At 29.6% G+C, this 20,853-nt stretch overlaps 1 protein-coding gene across 1 annotated transcript; it reads right to left on the minus strand.

Annotated features, from left to right (window-relative positions):
- Positions 1-6,368: 6,368 nt before the first annotated feature.
- On the minus strand, positions 6,369-7,009 carry LOC135960108 (general odorant-binding protein 56d-like). The gene is made up of 2 exons (XM_065511320.1): positions 6,869-7,009; positions 6,369-6,803 (listed from the first exon to the last, which is right to left on the minus strand). Exons 1-2 carry the CDS (start codon positions 6,920-6,922, stop codon positions 6,450-6,452), a joined length of 408 nt encoding a protein of 135 aa, XP_065367392.1. The 5' UTR covers positions 6,923-7,009; the 3' UTR covers positions 6,369-6,449.
- Positions 7,010-20,853: the final 13,844 nt, after the last annotated feature.

Consider the following 20,853-nt stretch of genomic DNA (forward strand, 5'->3'; position numbering starts at 1 on the left):
ATTTGCGACCCCATAAAGTTTCGTTCTGGATCGCTATAGATAGCGGAGCTGATATGGCCATGTCCGTTTGTATGTTAAAATCAAATTTCCGTAGCCCCCAAATAACGTCCATTTATGATTAATACGTCAAAATATCTGCTATAGACCTGGTTCGATTTGCTATTTAAAATCGAGAAAACCGGGCAAGAAATGGTTGAGATATAAGGAAAAACCGGGACTACATCGATTTTTTTCCTATTTTTGATCTATATCTGGATTATTAAGTCATTAATGATAGATATTTTAAAGACCTTTGACCAAAATCTTGAGAAATGTTTTTTACCCCGAATTTTTTTTCTCAGCAAACAAATTTTTTTTGACTAATAAATTTAAGAAAAAAATTCGAAAAGAAAAAAATAAAAAAACTTTAAAAATTTAAAAAAATAAATTTTTGAGTTTTGTTTACCTAGGAATAAAATTTTTAAAAAAAACTTTTAAAAAAATAATTTCGAAAAAATTTAAAGTTCGAAAACTATTTTTATAAAATTTTGTTTACATAAAAATATATAATTTTTTTGTTTTAAAGTATAATTTTGTGAAGGGTATATAAGATTCGTCACAGCGCAATATATCTCTCTTACTTGTTTTTTAATTTAGGGTTATTATATTTTTTTATAGCTAATAAGTAATTAGCTTCATGAAATTATGGAAAACCTTAATAATACCTAATTATATCCCAAGTCTCAAATTAATTATAGTATTTGTCAGAATGTTTTCACAAAAAAAGACGAGTAGGAGTGCTATCCCAAATCTTTTATTTTACTAATAAATAAAAACTTTAAATAACTTTTTTTATTAGAAAAACTCAGTAAAACATTATATCAAAAATGTTCATTTTGTTAATCAAAAACTTTGCTAGTCAATAATTTAATTAATAATCTGCCAATTTCCTTAATTTCCCATAAATAACAAATAATAAAAATGATAAATAATTCAGAAATCTCCAACAAGTTTTACTACCCTAGTTTTATATAAATAGCTAAAATATATTCAATAGGGCGGGTCGATTTTTTTTCACGAAAATCGTATAGCAGAATCGTATTTTACGGGAAATTCTAGGAAATTTTCCCCAAAAAAACCATAGGTCTAAAGTCAAATCCTATCTTGCGCATTTCGTCTTTTGTCCAATGATATTTCAATACATATTTTTTTAATAGTTTTTTTTTATTGGATAAAAGACGAAATTCGCAAGATATGATTTGGTTTCTTGAGGAAACTTTCTTAGAATTTTCCGTATATCTGCTATACGATTTGATCGTCCATACAAATCGACCCAACCTAATATTCAATATTTATGCATTCTTCAGAAAAACTTACATATTTAATTGTATTGTTTTTAATATATTCACTTTAAACAAGTAAGAAAGTATGGTCGGTCAAACCCGACCATATAATACCCTACACTAAGCAAAAGAGCAAAAAAAATGTTTCTTTTAAAATTTCAATAATTTATATTTTTGAGTGATATTCGGAAGTGGGGTTATATTGGGGCTATGACCAATTATGGACCGATCACCATGAAATTAGGTCGTGTGATTTATTAAAGTTAACTATGTTGAATTTTGTGTGTTTACCAACATTTTTAAGCGATTTATGCACAACAAAGTGATTTTCGGAAGCGGGTCTATATGGGAGCTATGACTAATTATGGACCGATCATAACAAAATTTGGTGACAAGAATTTTGAGATTATAAAACTTATTTGCTTAGCGGAATTTGTGGAGATACATATATAAATTAAACATTTATGACCGATAAAGTCCAATTTCGGAAGGACATTTGTATGGGGGCTAGGTGAAAAAGTGGACCGATTTCAGCCAGTTTTAATAGGCTTGGTCCTTGAGCCCAAAAAATAATATGTACCAAATTTGATCGAAATATCTTCAAAATTGCGACCTGTACTCAGCGCACAAGGTTTACATGGACAGCCAGCCAGCCAGCCGACCAGACGGACGGACATCGCTCAGAAAGTGATTCTAAGTCGATCGGTATACTTTAAGGTGGGTGTTAGACTAATATTTTTGGGCGTTACAAACATCTGCACAAACGCATAATACCCTCCCCACTATGGTGGTGTAGGGTATAAAAACAAGTAGTCGTTCATATAAAATGACTCTAGAATAGAATAATTGCTTAACATCAAACCAGTCACGTATAAATCAGCTGTGAGTCCCCCAAACAACTTCTTATTACAAAATTTTGTTTGTTTTAATAAAATCTAAAGTGATTTACAGTGTATTCCAGAAAATTAACAATTAAACAGACAAAGCACATATCGATCAACAAATTAAGTAAAATTATTAAACAATTATTTTATCAACATAGTTAATCGTAAACCAGAAATGACATCACAACATTAGAGATGTCATTAAGATTAAAAAAGCAAAACAATGCATTGAGAAAAGTGTCTTAAAATTTAACAACAAACTAAAAACTTCATAAACAATTTTCTGGTTATTAACTATTCTATCGGTGTACAAGTATCTTAAAGATTTATGACTTTCGACGGTATTGTTTTTGTGTGTTAGTTTTAAACACAATAACAAACTATAGAAACCACAAAATTTTACCGGTAACCGGTTTTTAAACCTCAATCAGACAACCCGTGTGTGTCTGGCCAGACCAGATACACTTTAATACTGCTGCCGTTTGGCAGATCAAAGTTCAGTAGGAATTGTTTCAAAGAAACGTATGCACACAATTTGGTTATAAAATGATCTGTGATTATTCATTTAAAGACATTAAATCAAAAATATATCAAAGTTCATTTACTAATTTAAAATTTGATTATATTATTTACTTTAATTAAGTTTTAATTATAGTTTTGTGATAGAAATTGTTATATTTTGTGTCTGATATTCAAATATGGACAACTTTTTTATTTGTTTTTTGGTTTGATAAACTAAATATAATTTCTTTTTGCAGATTCTATTTATTTTTAGCTTTTTTTTAATCATTTTTTGTTATAAGCGACATCATTTCATCATCAACATATTTGACAGCAGTTTTTCTTGGTTTTTCTTTTGTTATTTGGATATTTTATATATAAGAAGTCATACTAAAGTTAACACTTTTCACTAGACGTAGAAAAACGTTTGCGTGAAAAAATATATGATATTGTGTTTTTAAGTTTTTGTTAAGAATAAGTACCCTACTTTGGTTAGTTATATAGAAAATGTTGATAGTTTTCTATACAAAACTTTAGAAAACAAGTAAGAGAGCTTTATTTGGCTGTGCTGAATCTTATATACCCTTCACCATATTACACTTTAAAATACAAATTTTAAATTAATTTAAATTTTGAAAAAAAAATCTTTTTTTGTTGCAATTGTTTTTTTTAATTTTTTTAAAAATTTTTTGTTTTTTCTTTACTCACTACAGTTTGTGTCGGCAAGAAACCTACCAATTGTAGTAAGGAAATGTAAGAAAAGATAAATCACGGTTTATTGTTGGTGTTTTGTTTAAGTTTTGATATTTTTACAAATAAAGCTTGAGTTTTTCTAAAGCCATTTGGGAAAAGGTTTCCTGATGATCTGCCCTAAGCAACCAGTGAAATGCGCATAGGAACTAGCTTATCCCCCAACAATAAATTTCAGTGAATTTATCAAACTAAAAATTGGCAATTTAGCATAAAAACAATTTTACTAAAATACTAATTTTGTATTCCCGAATAACCTTTTAACTAAAAATATTTTTGTTTTTTAAATTTTTTAGTGAAAATAAAAATTACGACAAAAATTTTTTTTTGGTAAAAAAAATAGGAATAAAAAAATTATTTTCCCGTTTTTGCTCTATTGTAGGTCCAATTTACTAAAGCCTTTATACATCGTTGCAATGATATCCATATTGTCTATATTAATCACATATTAATTCAGATATACATAAAAATAGGCAAACAATCGTAGTTGCCCCGGTTGTCCTTCTATCTCAGCCATTTGTGGGCCGATTTTAAATATCAACCGAACCGGGAGAATTCCCGATATATTGATGATTCAATCATGTTTGCAAGTTTTTTAGGGGCTACGGAAAGTTGATTTCAACATATAGACGGACAGAAAATTTGAAGAACAAAGAACAGAAAAATTGTGAAGAACAATTTTTCTATATAGAAAAGTTGTAAAGAACAATTTTTCTATATAGAAAAGTTGTAAAGAACAATTTTTCTATATAGAAAAGTTGTAAAGAACAATTTTTCTATATAGAAAAGTTGTAAAGAACAATTTTTCTATATAGAAAAGTTGTAAAGAACAATTTTTCTATATAGAAAAGTTGTAAAGAACAATTTTTCTATATAGAAAAGTTGTAAAGAACAATTTTTCTATATAGAAAAGTTGTAAAGAACAATTTTTCTATATAGAAAAGTTGTAAAGAACAATTTTTCTATATAGAAAAGTTGTAAAGAACAATTTTTCTATATAGAAAAGTTGTAAAGAACAATTTTTCTATATAGAAAAGTTGTAAAGAACAATTTTTCTATATAGAAAAGTTGTAAAGAACAATTTTTCTATATAGAAAAGTTGTAAAGAACAATTTTTCTATATAGAAAAGTTGTAAAGAACAATTTTTCTATATAGAAAAGTTGTAAAGAACAATTTTTCTATATAGAAAAGTTGTAAAGAACAATTTTTCTATATAGAAAAGTTGTAAAGAACAATTTTTCTATATAGAAAAGTTGTAAAGAACAATTTTTCTATATAGAAAAGTTGTAAAGAACAATTTTTCTATATAGAAAAGTTGTAAAGAACAATTTTTCTATATAGAAAAGTTGTAAAGAACAATTTTTCTATATAGAAAAGTTGTAAAGAACAATTTTTCTATATAGAAAAGTTGTAAAGAACAATTTTTCTATATAGAAAAGTTGTGAGGAACAATTTTTCTATATAGAATAGTTGTGAAGAAAGCAGCTGATTTACAATTCGTTGTAACCTATTTATTACAAAACCAAATAAACTCCTACTACTTTAACTTTGTTGAAAACCAAGATGAAAAAAAAATCATCATCATTTTCGTTAAGTTTATATAGAAATTGTTAAGTTAAAAGAAAATAATAATGGTATAAAAATAACAGCTGAAAAGCTACAAATGTTGCTGCAAAAACAGCAACTGAAAAAATAAATAAAAAAAACAAAAACTTTACGAATCCTATTATTTCTACATAGTTGTAATCTTATTATCCACGAGTTGACAGCAAAATGACATTTAGAAAAATGCACACCCAAATGTTAAACGAAACGAGATATAAAAGCCAACTTTCGAACCAAGACAAAACGAAATGAAATGAAAACAACATTAAAAACAAATAATAAAAAATGGAAAAAAAAAATATATGGTTAAGGCATGGCAAGGATCAAGAAAAGACAAGGGTGTTGGAATGTGAAGGGGAGCAATGGTTGTGTTGCTTATACGATTTTGATGAAGTTTATTAAAAAATCAACAACTGTAGATAGAAGAATTGTAAAGTGAAAATGAAAGGAATTAATATCTATCAAATGTTAAACCATGAAAAACATAAGAAATAATTAAAAAGTTTGATTTTAATTCCTTTTTTTGGGGGGTTTTGTGGATTAGGAATAACAAAAATAGCAAAACAGATTTAAAATAACATGACATTTGTGGGGGCTGAAAAGAAATAAAACACTTATGTTAGTTAAAAATAACTTATGTGTAAAAATAATTTATGTTTCTTGTTATACCGATAAGATGTTTTTAAAAAATATGAACTAAATTTTCTTTGTTACTCATGTTTTTTAAATGCATATTCTTTACAGTACTCATATAAATAGCATATTTTATTTTGCCCTGGCTGCCAATCACTGCTTTGAAATTAGTTTATTGTAGCTCAGGAGTTTGCAGGTATAAATATTACAGTTTTATTTCAAGCATTGAAATAAGAAAAAGGGGGAGGTTCAAAATGAAACTCTTTCTATTGCTTTGGTAAAGAATAGCTATTGATTGAGTTGCTGTTCGTCTTGCTATATTAGTTTCAATGATCGAAACAAAGAGAGCATGCCACATTTGTGATTCGTAAAACTCTTATATTGCAAGAAGATACAATTAACAATTCCTTGTGTTCCTATTTATACTGAGAGTACGAATTTTTCAAATTCATGCGACCTAAACCAGAATGGTTGAAATCTAAGAAGCTTCAAATTTAAGTATTTGCTTCGCCTATTCTCAGTTTAATAAGCTTCATGCTTTCCGAATGTCAAAAATCTATAGTATTCGGTCTCTGAGGGCTATGAAAGCCGACCACTTTTGTAGATATAAACATCCCAGTTTAGATATCCAGAGTTTGTTTAAACATATTAATGAAACATAACAGCTTTAAATTAACTTTGTTTAATTTTTTTCTTTATTTACAAATATCTTCTTCATTTAATACTTTTCTCCTCAAAGTCTTCAGTCAAAATTTAATGACCCAATTCAGCCTTGGCTTTTTCGACGCATTCGTAGATTTTGAAACCGGTTTCACAACGATCGGCACCCTTTTCGTTCTTGCATTTCTCCAAAACTTTCTTCACATTTTCCTCGCCATAGTGGGGCACCAATTTGGCCAAAACCACATCTTCTTGTACAACGCTATCCTTCAAAATGCCCACCTTTTCAAAGAAGCAAGCACCGAAACATTTCATGCCGGGTGTGGCATTAGCGAAATCCTTGTTGCGCAATTTGGTGGCATCTTCTTCAGAGACATTTTCCTGTTTAACACATTCCTGGAAGTGAACCTTGATCTTAGCTTTCTCCTCCTCAGTCAATTCGTGGTGCTAGAAGGAAAGAATACAAATTTTGTAAAAAATTTCGCTCAGAAATTTAAAGATTTAATACTTACTGCAACAGCACTGGCAATTAAGCAAACAACAGCTAAAGTAATGTAGACCTTCATATTGTTTCTTTAGATTTTTGTTTTTTCAGATTAGTGGCCGTTTAATGACTGTGCTGTTGTTTATTCAGTCTTGAGTTTTTATAACAATTTTGTTTGCCGTTGATATTCGAAATCTTGTTTTGTTTTCTATTTATAAATGTATTTATTTTTTTTGATTTATTTTACTTATTTTTTTATTTAATTGTTTTTAATTTGTTTTGTTTTTTATTATGGTTATTATGTTTTTTTTTGTATAGGTAATAGTTTCGTGAAATTATAGAAAACCTCAATAAGACCTGACTTGTACCCCCAGTCTTAAAATTATAATGATAAGAAAATGTTTTATAGTATTTTTGTGTGTTTTTTTTTAATATTCTAACAAACAAGTAGACAATATTTATATTTATATTTTTAGTGATTTTAATAATAAAAAAGCTGCTGATAAAAAAATATATTTAATAATAATAATTTTAGTTGTTTTTTTGCTTTTAATTCAAACTGCTAGTGTATGAATATTAATTATTTAAATGTTTGGCCTGCATTTGTGAGACAACTAAAAACTAATTTTTATACCCTACACCACCATAGTGGGGAGGTTATTATGCGTTTGTGCAGATGTGTCTAACGCCCAAAAATATTAGTCTAACACCCACCTAAAAGTATACCGACCGACTTAGAATCACTTTCTGAGTCGATTAAACGATTTCCGTCTGTCCGTCTGGCTGGCTGTCTGTCCATGTAAACTTTGTGCGCAGAGTACAGGTCGCAATTTTGAAGATATTTCTATAAAATTTGGTACATACAACTTTTGCTGCCCAAGGACGAAGCCTATTGAAACTGGCTGAAATCGGTTCATTATTTCACCTAGCGCCCATACAAAAGTCCTCCCGAAATTGGACTTTATCAGTCATAAATGTTTAATTTATACATGTATCTAAACAAAATTCGCTCCAAATAAGTTTTATATATACAGAATTCATGTGACCAAATTTTGTTACGATCGGTCCATAATTTGTCATAGCTCCCATATAGACCCGCTTCCGAAAATCACTTTAACGTGTATAAATCGCTTAAAAATGTTGGTATACTCACAAAATTCAACATAGTAAACTATCATATAGACACAAATCACACGACCTAATTTCATGGTGATCGGTCCATAATTGGTCATAGCCCCCATATAAGGCCCACTTCCGAAAATCACTCAAAAATATATATTATTGAAATTTTAAAAGAAAAATGTTTTTGCTCTTTTACTTAGTGTAGGGTTTTATATGGTCGGGCTTGACCGACCATACATTCCTACTGGTTTATGTTTAAAAATACCCAGTAGTTAAGCAAGAAGTCAAGGTATCCCTTCCCTATCTGATCACTTGTCGGATTCCAATTTATATCATTTGACACTTACGTGCTCTTTGTAGTGCAGAGAGAAGTCAATTGGTTACTTTATACATCCCAGGTAACCTATCATGGAGTCAATTATGACTTTAGTGTCTTTAAGTAACCTGGGCTGTAGTCACTTTAAACGTTTATTTTGTACTCACTTATCTGTTAGTAATTTGTACTAATTGGTTTTATACAAATTTTGTTGATATAATTCTCATACATTTTATTTTTGCTTAAGTATACTGACATCACACATGTATGTGTTCTTTCTGGTGAACAGAGGAGTCAATTGGTTACTTTATACATCCCAGGTAACCTATCGTGAAGTCAATTGTCACTTTAGTGTTTCTAAGTAACCTGGAGTTTAGTTACTTTAAACTTTTATTATGTACTGAACATTAGAAAATAGTTATTTTACCCACCAGAAGTAATCCATTGGAGAGTTTTCGGAGGAATGTTTATTTACAAGGAATCGTTTATCGTGACTATTAGACATCAATTAGTATCCAAACATGTTAACTATTTACAAACTTATAGCTACTTTTATGTTTTTCTTAATTTACATATAAAAGAAATCGATTTTCGATTGAAAATATAAGTGATCACAGATGATCGTCCTTTTTCCATTTTGGCCACTATTTACTGACTTATAGAAAATTTTAAGTTTTTCTTAATTTTCATATAAAAAATCGATTTTGGTTGAAAATATAAGTGACACTATTTACTGACTATAGCCAATTTTATGTTTTTCTTAGTTTTCGTATAAAAAATCGATTTTGGTTGAAAGTGATAAGTGATCACAGATATTCGTCCTTTTTCCATTTGGGCCACTATTTACTGACTTATAGCCACTTTTATGTTTTACTAAATTTTTATATAAAAAATTGATTTTGGGTGAAAATATAAGTGATCACAGATGATCGTCCTTTTTCCATTTGGGCCACTATTTACTGACTTGTAGCCAATTTTATGTTATAAAAATCGATTTTGGTTGAAAATATAAGTTAGGTAGCTATTAAAGTAACTGACTCTATGTAACCGGTATATGAATCCAATGCATTCTCTAATTGGGATCTACACAGAGAAAACAGATTCATGATAGCAACCGAATTTGTTGCTAATCGAATGATTCTAGCTTAGTGACCGAATTTCACAGTTGTGGCTATAATATTTTGGAATGGGTAACCAAAGTTTGGTAGCCTCAACTGAAATTCTTCTTTATCAACTGACTTTCTGTTGTTATAACTGAAAAATTCTATGTGTACAACCGAATCATTCGATTGGCAACAAATTCGGTTGCTATCACGAATCTGTTTTCTCTGTGTACTATCAGACAGTCTAATTATAATTCGAAAGAGTCAGTTAAGCCCCTGTTAAAATAACTAAACACGATATGTCACCTAGATCTGCTGGGTATTTATTCATACATATACAAGTGTGTCAATCTGCATGATCTTTAAATTTTGCGATGATATTCTTGTTATAATTGCAAGCAGGAAATTAAACAGATACTTTTTATTATTAACGTCATTTATATTTTGTATTTTTGTACATACTTGTCTGAAACTATAGGTAGATGTGCCAGGTGAATAATTGGTATTGTATTGTATTGGTATTGTAATTGATTAAGTTAAGTTTTATAATTTATTTTTATATATTTGCATTTCAGTTAAAAAATAAAATTAGAAACTGGTTTTAATCTATAGACATTTATCAATGGGTTGTTAAAGCTTTACCAATATCTTTATTTAAATACCGAAATTACTTAAAATATTTTCCAAAAATTTTATATTTTTCAGAAAAGATGTTATTTTGCCGTTTTTTTACCTTATGCTATATTACTAGCTATTAATGTATTTGAATAACATATTTAGCCATCCAAAAATAATATATATTTAATATTTTTGAAATTTTTAGAAAAAAAATCTGAAAATGTGTCGATACCAATCCAAATGAGATCCAAGAACTTGCAATGCATCCAGAAAAATTCAGTGTTTGGTGTGGATATTGGGATGTCATCATCATCGGTTCACATTTCTTTGAGCGAAAATCAAAAATTCATGTGCCCCTAAAAAAATTGAATAAACCTAGTTTATAGAAAATTGTCCAAGGATTTAAAATATGCTACTGCTATTACATTCAGATTTTTGGTTCAGAAGATATAGCCCTTCAAATTTGACTGATTTTCAGTGTACAAAACAACAGACCATTTTTAGGTAATTTGGTCCGCTTTCAGATACAATATGTCGAAAATTATGTAGCGAATCATCATTATTTTTGATTCCATTGATAGATATATTTATTTATTAAAAATAAACAAACATTGTAATGTTTGCTTTGTATTTGTCCAGGTAAATCAATATTTACCAACTATACATTTTTTTCAATATTTCTCAAATTTTATGGAAAATAAAAAAAACTATCAATTTCTATATTTGCCATATTTTTTTGATTATTCCTTTACCTAAGCAAAAAATTCCAGCTGCCCGTTCTTGTCCTATTTTTAGCTCGAAGTAAAATTTTGAAAAAAGACTTTGTTCCATAAGTGACATAAATCGTGAAAAACCAACCAAAAAAAATTTTTTCAAAAAAAATTTTTTTAATCTCTTCTGAAATAAATTTAAACCATAAATGGCTTTAAAATTACAAGGTCCGACCAATAAATTTTGATAGAGGAGACAAAAAAAAACACGTGTATCAGCGTTTTGAAAGTTTACATCTGAATTTCATTTGAGGGGGGGTTAAAGTTTCCCAACTCTGGCACATTCTTATTGTTAATCGTCATAAGAAACCATGTGATCCTTACACTTTAGGAATAAAATGTGTTCCGCAAAGTTATGTCAAATGTTACGGAGAACATTTTTGTAAAATATGTTAACCCTCTAAATCCTCAAGGCATGGGTCTTTTTTGTCCTTCTTTTAAAAAATTGCAAAAACCACCATTAAAACAGGGATTTAAGGGGTTAAACTGTTCTGCAAAAAAATTATACGTGAAATTGTACTATAAGTCGCTGAATACATCAAAACGGAAAATTGAACCAGAAAGTCAGAAACAAGACATAACAAAAGAACATAGGGTAATTGAGATTTTTATTAAGTCGCAGGTCTATGCAAATAGGTCACAAACCACAGCGATTCCCAAAATCAACATAACCTATAGGTCGAAATCAGCCTGATTTATGATCCAGAGAATAGAATTCATACACAGATGAAAAAAACGGATTCGTTATGACAACCGAATTTCCTTCCAATCAAATGATTCTGCATTAGTGATCGAATTTTACAGTTGTGGCTACAAAATTTCAGCATAGCAGAGCATGAAATGCTTGAGTATAGCATATTTGTACAGCATGTTTTATTGTGCAGGTATTTTTTGTCTGGATGGATAACAATAGTGAGACGAATGAAATGTTTTATTATTGGAATCATTTCATTTTGGTATATTTTAAAAAACTATTTTTCACCCTAACTTCTGACATATTTTCAAACATCTAATTCAGTTCTTTTCTAGTCATATATTTAAAAATGTTTAATAACCATTTGCTTACCTAACTATTTCCGTGATTGACACAAGCCATAATAGAGCAGTAAGTTATTTGTGATTTTGTAAAAAGGAAAATCTACAATTAACTTCATTATAACAAAGATTTTATTATATTTATATTTAATTGAAAGATATATAATGAAAGATTTGTAAAAAAATGCGCAATTTTATTTAAAAGTTTTCATTTGCTACTTCCAAGTACTTTATTTATTTTAAATTCAAGGCAAATAAATTACAAGGACTTAGTCGTATAGACTTTCATTAAAATTACCCTAAAAAAATAAATCTATATGTACAAAAAAGCTAAGAATTTAACTATTTATTTACCACTACAATCAGAGTTAAACACACAAACATAAATACAATAATAATAGCAAGAACTACATACAACCACATGAACATGTGGATATTTTATTCTTCTTTTTTTTGGGAAAATGATAAAAATATATTACACGATGCAAGAGAATAGAATGAAGTACATTGGATATACATTTATTGTATTTGTAATAAAACCTAATGGGTTTTTAAATTACATTAAATGAAAATAAAGATATAAGAACTACACAAACTCATACAAATTTATATTGTGATTTTGATACAGGACCTTATTTTTACACAACTTGCAAGTAAACGACAACTTTCTCTAACTCCATTTCTTTTTTTGCATATCGACACTGAAGTAATAAGAGAGAAGAAGAGCAGCAAATGATACACATGAATTTTATAATGCATTAAATTTGGTTACTGTATTATAGAATAAGTAATACAAAATGTAAATGTGTGTATCCCCGGTTAAAGGCAGTGGTGTACTTAAGCTAAAGACAATATTAAAAAAAGAAAATGAAAACAAATTGAAAAACAGAAAGGATAACTCGTTTGTTGGAAAATTTGCTGTGGATCTTAACGAGTATTTGATGATGCCGCGAGGAATTAAACATTAAAATGTATGCAAAATACACATATACAGTTAAAAAACTATAGTTTGCACACATTCTATATACAGTGAGCCGCAAAAGTGAGTATACACCAAAAATTATTGGATATTTTTTAAGATAATGAAAATTCTAAAATTTATCCATGATTAAAATTTTAAAGTTTCGGTTTGATAGAGATTGGCTTGAATAATATCTTTGGTTGTGAAAAATATAGATTTAAGTCGGACTATAATGATTTTCATGATCTTAAAAAATCAAAAAATTCGCTGCTGTTTACTCACTTTTGAGGCTCACTGTACATACATACGTTGCTATATTTTTATTTTCATACACACACATGTTGCCAAGACTGCAAAGTGTGTCTGAATACATGGGATTTAGTTGAAAATTAAAAAATAAAAATAATAAATACAATACAATTTTCCATAACATTTAGGTCTTAGACCCTACTTAAACTGAGACAAAGTTGAAGGGTAATAAAGGGACCAACTATGTTTTCATAACAACTCATCTAAGAATTTCAAGCTTTGTTTCAATCAATTAGTTTCTAGTTGCCTGCTGGATATGACTTTGTATTCATATCTCATTTTGTTGATACAGCCCCAAATTTTAAAAATCACTTTTTTTAACGTATGATTTTGTTAAGATTATGACAGTTTTCGGTTGTATTTTTAAAGACAAATGCTTAAAAATGCGAGAGAAGAATTTGACTAGGTCGGTCGTATATCCCACAGGGTAAGTTATGTTACCCCCAAACAAATTTATTTCTTATAGGATGGGGATAGATTAGGGTTCTATAGCTGAAACAAAAAGTCGACTTTTCCGTTTTTTAAAAAGTCGACTTTTCGAACTTTCGACTTTTGGTAGTTTGTGAAAAGTCGACTTTTTTCGACTTTTTTCGACTATTTTCGACTTTTTCAACTTTTTACCATTTCTTGTAAAAAATACATGGTTTCTACATTTATTGATGCGCCTTTTGTAATGTTTAGCAATAAAATGAAATTTATCAAGGCGATAATAGTTAGAATAATGTTGTAAGAATTTTGTGTAGAAAAAAGCTTTATTTTATAAACATTTATTTATTTATTATTTACATATATTAGCATACACTACAAATAATGCAAGTGCAATATTATTTTTTAAACAAGTCGACTTTTATCGACTATTCGACTTTTGAGATAACATAATCGATTGTTCGACTTTTTTCCGGCCAAAAAGTCGATTTCGACTTTTCGACTTTTTTTTCAGTCGATTGTTCGAACAATCGAACAATCGACTTATAGAACCCTAGGATAGATGAGGTAGAAATATACGAGTGGTTGTGAGAATATTGGCATAGATCTTTAACATCAAATAATCGTATAAAAAGAAATCAAATGTTAAATTATACGAACTATGGTGCAAATTCTGATCACCGACACGAGAGGGAACACGACCGGAAAATGCAGAAATTGAGTTGTTTCACGCTGTGTCGGATGTTGCACCATCTTGTTTAAACATTATGTCATCCACATCAATATCATTTGATTTAGGCAGAAAGAGCTCTGTTAAAAATATTGAAATGGGCACTAGCAGCAGTCACTGCTAGATCTAATTTTCGATGAAGTATTGCTCATGGATTTAGCTCGTAAAACTTTCATTGTTTTTGAAATGTTGTTTAACAATAAAATCGCATTATTCTCCCATATAATGTTCCATTTGAAATGATTAAACTTTGAGCTGTCAAAACGCAAACTGAATTTTTTGTGCAAGCTCTTGTTGAGTTTGACATCAATCTTCATGTAAGTAGTATTGCCTCCAATTCTTGGTCTTCCAAATTTTCTAGGCTGGCCTGGGCGATATTTGTATTCCGTGTCAAAATCACCCCTCCAAAAAATCCATCTCTATCATTTTGAACCCAATGGAACACACTCACCATAATTTTCGGCGAACAATCGGTGGAGAAATATTCACAGCTTTTAAAAACACTTCCTTAATGAAAGAAAGACTTCTGGAATGCCGAAACAGGTTTTCCCGAAACTCAGACAGGAGGTTTACGGTTTCCTATACATATCGGATATCGTTTGAATTATACAGCGGAAAACATAAAACGTTTTAGTACAACTTAGATCTGGAAGATGGTGTATCATATATTATCCCAACTTGTTGCAAACTTTTTATAATTGTCTCCATAAATTATTCATACATTCAACTGATTAACTACTTCCATTGGTCTACATGCTGAAGCACCAGACTAAAAATGTTCATGAATTAAGTTGTTGGTTGTTTTTCTACTTGGAGACGTATGAATTCATGGTGAATTCATTATCCAGGGCTCACAGTCATATACAGCTTGGATTTTACCCTTTGGTTCTCCAAGGCCGGTTGACAATCACCTTATTACCGCAGAATAATCGCGAGATAAAATGTACTGAAGGGGGTACATATTTACTTTTCTACAGAGGTAGTTTTGCAAAAATTACTTATTATTATTTTATTTTTGTTAAAATTAAATTTTACAGTCCGTAACGGCTACATGCAACATTCATTATATTTATAAACATTTTCAATGCTCCAAACTTGTTGACACGTTGTTATTAAAAATGTCTGTTAAAATTGCCAACATTAAAGCTGCTAAAAGATCTAGAAATTGGACATAGTTTTGTCAGTTATATAGATAATTCATGAAACTGCTGGAAGACGGCACTGTGTATATAAATAACTAGTAAGAAAAAGTTTCAGCCTGACAGTTTATCATAGCCGCTGTTAGAATTAGCATCAACTGTATTACCAGTGTATTCTTGTACATTATAAAGCCGCGATCGGCAAATATGTATATACTACTACATTTTGCACTTGTATAAGTGTAAGAGAGAAAAAACAAGAAATGAGAAATAGCCCAGCAGTTCGAGGAGACAGTACCGAACTAGTGATTTTACCCATCATTTAGGATGGGAGCTAGTCACTTCAATAGCCACGTGACTAGCCATTTTAACACGGGAATGTCCTAGGCAGGGGGTCAATAGTCTCCTTTTGATTACATTGAGACTGTCTTATAGTTGGTCCAAAGTAGTCAACGTATTGGATTCACATACCGGTTACATAGAGTCAGTTACCTTACTAGCTACCAAACTGGTTACTTGATAAGCTACTTAACTAGCTTTTTGTGTCGTATGCGGAAGATTATTGACCCCAAATAGTCAGTCTAAAAGACATATCCTTCTGGTGAGTTAAATAACTAATTTCTTAAGTTCAATTTAAGAGTTGTAATAAGTTATAAAACCTAAATGATATATTTAAAATACAATATGTACATAGTCAGATTGACCGACTCCAGGTTACTTAGCGTAAGTTAAATTACTAGTCTCAAAGTATTATTTTCAAAGTAACATAAGGTAGTAAGTAAAGTTGCTAGTCCTTAAATATAATTATAGTTATACTTTTGTAGTGAGTAAAATGGCTTATCCCTAAAGTTAAATAAAATTGAAACAGACTATACTTCAGACTAAAATGAGACATTAGGAGACAATTGACTACTCAATAGATTACTTCTGGTGGGTAAAATAACTACTTTCTAAATTACAGCACAAAATAATATTTTAAAGTGACTTCAACGTAGATTACTTAGAGACACTAAAGTGACGATTGTCTTCCTGCCAGATTACTTGTGGTGTATAAAGAAACCAATTGTCTTCTCTCTGCACTACAAAGAGCACATACGTGTCAAATGGCCAAAATATATAAATTGGAGTCAGCCAAGTGATAAGACATTTGAGTACGAATTACTCACAAAACGATTAAGGTGACTACATTTCAGATTACTTAGAGACACTTAAGTGACGATCGTCTTCACGCTAGATTACTTGGGATGTATAAAGTAACCAATTGCCTTCTCTCTGCACTACAAAGTGCACACACGAGTCAAATGACCAAAATATATAAATTGGAGGCAGCCAAGTGATAAGACATTTGTGACAATTACTGTCTTTAAGGGATACATTGACTACTTGCTTAACTGCTGGGAGTTGTATTCTCATCTTCACTACAAGACATTCATGGAAAACTGAAATTTAGATACAATACTAATCTGGAACAAAAATAATACTGTTTTTGTTCAAATGTAGTAAATATTTTTGTCGGTTTCTTTGCTCATATTTGTAAATATTCGGAAGTATTTATTGGCAAAATAAATGTTAAAATTGATTTGTAATGTTTTTTAAGAATATACATATTAACTAACCTACTTGTCTAGCAATTATTGTGTATTAAAAAATAATAATTTACAAGAAACTTCTAAAAACCCCTTTAATCATCTAAAGGTGAGAGAAACAACATTTAAAATAGCTCATAATTCTAAAAACAACTTAATATGTAGTGTAGATGCTAAAAAAGGTACAACAATAATATGAATTATCCACCTATGAATTAATATTTATTTATAAACGTTCATGTGCTAAAGCAAGAAACAAGCGACAACACACCTACTTTGGAGACCCCTGGCCCAGCTCCTGGTGGGGTCATGAGGTCCAGATTCAAAACTTTATCTCGACAACACTTCCCCTTTGCGCATGTGAATTTCATTCAAATCAGTGCAAGGGTTTAGAAGTTACAGATTTATTTCCCTCTTTTTTTTCTCATACCACTGTGCGGTGTTATTTAAATTGCTATGTAAATTTTAATAAATAAATAGTTGTTACAATTTTTAAACTACTAACTACTTTTAGTTGCAATCAAAAGAATTAGTTTTATTAAAAGGAAAGAAACCATCTTTTTTAAAAGGTAAAAACGTAACTATATATTGAAGCTTTTAAATATCAAATTTATTTATTTAAAGTTTCCCTAATAGCTGGTCCCATTTCTATGATCTAATGTAGCCAAGTGTAAGTCCGCTGTTAGTTGTTGTTGTGTTTCTCCAAACCATGATAGTGTTTTGTATGCGTTTGTTAAAGAATATATTAAACAAAATAATAATAATACAATGGAAATGATTAAGTTTTCCGCATGCGAGCACAAATTACACATGCACAGACACACAAATCTACACTTACAACGAGAAAAATCCATACTTAGACTCTATCAACCTTAAAATGAAGTTGAAAATAAACAAAGAATACAAAAAATAAGCAAACGAAACAGATATTAAAACAGGACACTACTTTAAACACCCTTACCCAAGTGAAAAAATTTCTATAGGAGCATAATTCCTAGACTGTGTAGGTTACTTGCAAACAATGTTTGTTATTATATGCTAGAAGATAGAAAAAAAACTAAAAAAAAAAATAAATACCAAAAGAAACGTGCAACAAAAAGAAAAAAAAATCCATTTATGTTTAATACCACTACACAGCCACTCAAGCGTTACTTAGCAGCTCTGCTGAAAAACGCAGCGTATTCTGGTTTTTTGCTATTTTGGGAAACACTTCAATGATGCTGCTGTATACAGTTTGGTATTAAAAACTTGGCTAAAGCTATATACTCTAGCCGAGATTTTTACGTAAAGAAACGTGGCATAAAAAAAACCCTGAACGAAATAGTACAAAGTAGCAAACAAGAAAACTGTTGCATATTTAAAACTAACAACAATAGTAGCAGCAGCAGCAACAAAAAGGACACTCGTTCAATGTCACATAGAGTAAAAGCATGTGTAACCACCAGCCATCTTCTTTTTGCTCTTTGCCAACATTATAACAACACTTTCCAAGTTTTTTTTTTCATCAACTTTAGCTGCAATATTATAAGAATTTTTTTTGTGTCCTTTACTATTGTTGCATAGTAGATGTATAAGTATAATGCAACAATATGCTAAATTTGTTTAACAATCCAATTTTTTTTTTATATTGTTGTTCTTGTTGTTGCTGGTGATGGTGCTGTTGCATGGCTGGTGTTTTTCCTTTTCCTGCTAGCTTTCTCTTGGTTGGATAATACGAGGCAAGAACAACAGCAGCATACAGCACGTTTTAGCAACAACTTCCTAAAGCTACTTTAGTCATTTTAACATATGGTGCCGTAGTAAAAGACATAATTGCGTGAAATTCTTGGCAAAAAAATATGAAGGCAGAAAAAATAAGTAAGAAAGTTTAGATGGTGCAGTCCGATCTTGTTATACCCCTCACTGAGTATATCTGCAATGTCAACAATGTATATCACTTTTAATATGCTAAATTTCCTATATAATTATTGATAAATTTGCTGAAATTTATTGTTGGGAGATAAAGATCATGAATCCTTTACCTAAAGGCTGAAGCGAAAAATATTATCCAAATAAAAATATAGAGCGAATGAGAATTTCAGACACTCAAGCTTTAATTGTAAAACTAGCAAAGCTAAAACAAAATACCAACAACAATAAGTGATTTTATCTTTTCTTACATTCCCTATACAATTGGCAAGCTTTTTTTTTATTTAAGAAATTTTTCTTAAAGTAGACCTTTTTCAATATTATTTAGTCAGTATAAAAGGAATTCAGTCAATTTTATTTACATTTAGCCATTTCATCATCGCCAAGCTATACTTTAAAATAAACATTTTTAATATTTTTAGATAAACTAAATTTTAAAAAAAATTTAAATTTAAATTTTTTTTCATTTCAAAATTTAAAAAAAAAATAATTTTTATTGAAAAAAAATGTATGCCACAAAATGATAAAACATATTTTTTTCCCGATTTTGACTTACTGTAGGTCCGACTTACTATGGCGGTCTTTGAAATATATGTAATTCTTGATTTATATAGCAACCGAACCGTGTCTGTATATTGATGTATGAATCATGTATGTAAGTTATTTGGGGGGCTACGGACAGTTGATTTCAACACACAGACGGACAGTGGTATAGCAAAAAAAGAGGAACATAAATCTGTAACTTCTAAACGGTTAGCTATAGCAAAGAGGAAGTGTTGACGAGTTTATGTTTTGAATTTTGACCTCATTGGCCTACCAGGGGCGTGGCCAGGTGTCCCCAAAGTAGGAGACCTCAGGTATGTTCAATTTTAAAAACGATCCTATTTCTTTCTTTGTGTTCTGATAGCTATCAATTATTTCTTATAGCTTACGAGATATTCGCAATTGAATATTAAATTTTTAACATTTTTACCCACCCTATTCCAGTTTTTTGATGACCGCGATTCCAAATATTTCCCGATTTTCTCCATTTTTCTTTTATAGGACCAGAGCTGTAAATTAATCATTAATTTTTGAATTAATTCGCGAATCATTCACACAAAAAATGCATTGAATGAAATATGAATCAATTCAAATGAATTTGGTAAAAATGAATTGCAATTCGTTTTCAATTCATTTGAATTGATTTTTAATTAATTTAAATGAATTAGAAAAAAGAATTAGCAATTCATTTGAGTTGAATTCATTTCCAACACATTTGAATTGATTGAAATTTTAATTGATTTTGTAAGTAAATCTATAGTAAGCATCACTGCCGTTTTGTAATTCAACTAATTTTTTAAGACAGCAATCATTACATACATTTGTCCTGATTTTTGATTATTTGTGGAAGATAGTTTTATTTTTTTGAAATAAATATAACATAAATATTAGCAAAAAGTTTGTCGTTGGGTGGTCGTGGGTCACAAAATTTCAAAACTTATTAATTGATTCTTGAATATTAAATGTGTTTTGTCGTTCAGCGTATTTCTAAATATTTTCGTTTTGGTAGGAGAATTTTTTCATTCCCCCTAAAAGATTTGCTCTTGAAATTGATTGATTGCAACTCATTTTTGATTCATTAATTTGAATTGCTAATTCCTTTTCCTAATTCATTTGAGTTAATTCAAAATCAATTCAAATGAATTGAAAATGAATTGCAACTAGGGTTTTTAATTTCCCGACCTTTTTTGATTCCCGGGAATCGGGAAATTTTTTTCTACATTCCCGTGTACCCGGCTATTCCCGAAATATATAATGATACTGTAAATTGGGAATATTATAGCTAAATTTCATATAAAAACTTAGTGTTATAATTATTAAATATCAGAGCATCGAATTAATTAATAAAATTTGAGCTTAATTCACTAAAATCTTGATCCGTAATTAAAGAATGTCAGCCATTCATTCCATAATTCCATTACTAATTTTTTAGATTCAATCCCAATCC

This window comes from Calliphora vicina, chromosome 5, assembly GCF_958450345.1.
Source record: "Calliphora vicina chromosome 5, idCalVici1.1, whole genome shotgun sequence".
NCBI lineage: Eukaryota > Metazoa > Arthropoda > Insecta > Diptera > Calliphoridae > Calliphora > Calliphora vicina.

Bases quoted from the DNA above. Each gene is read 5' to 3' on its own strand.
- LOC135960108 (XM_065511320.1), bottom strand. From the start codon at position 6,922: ATGAAGGTCTACATTACTTTAGCTGTTGTTTGCTTAATTGCCAGTGCT. The intron at 6,804-6,868 runs GTAAGTATTAAA...CTTTCCTTCTAG, and splicing joins TAATTGCCAGTGCTGTTGCA to CACCACGAATTGACTGAGGA.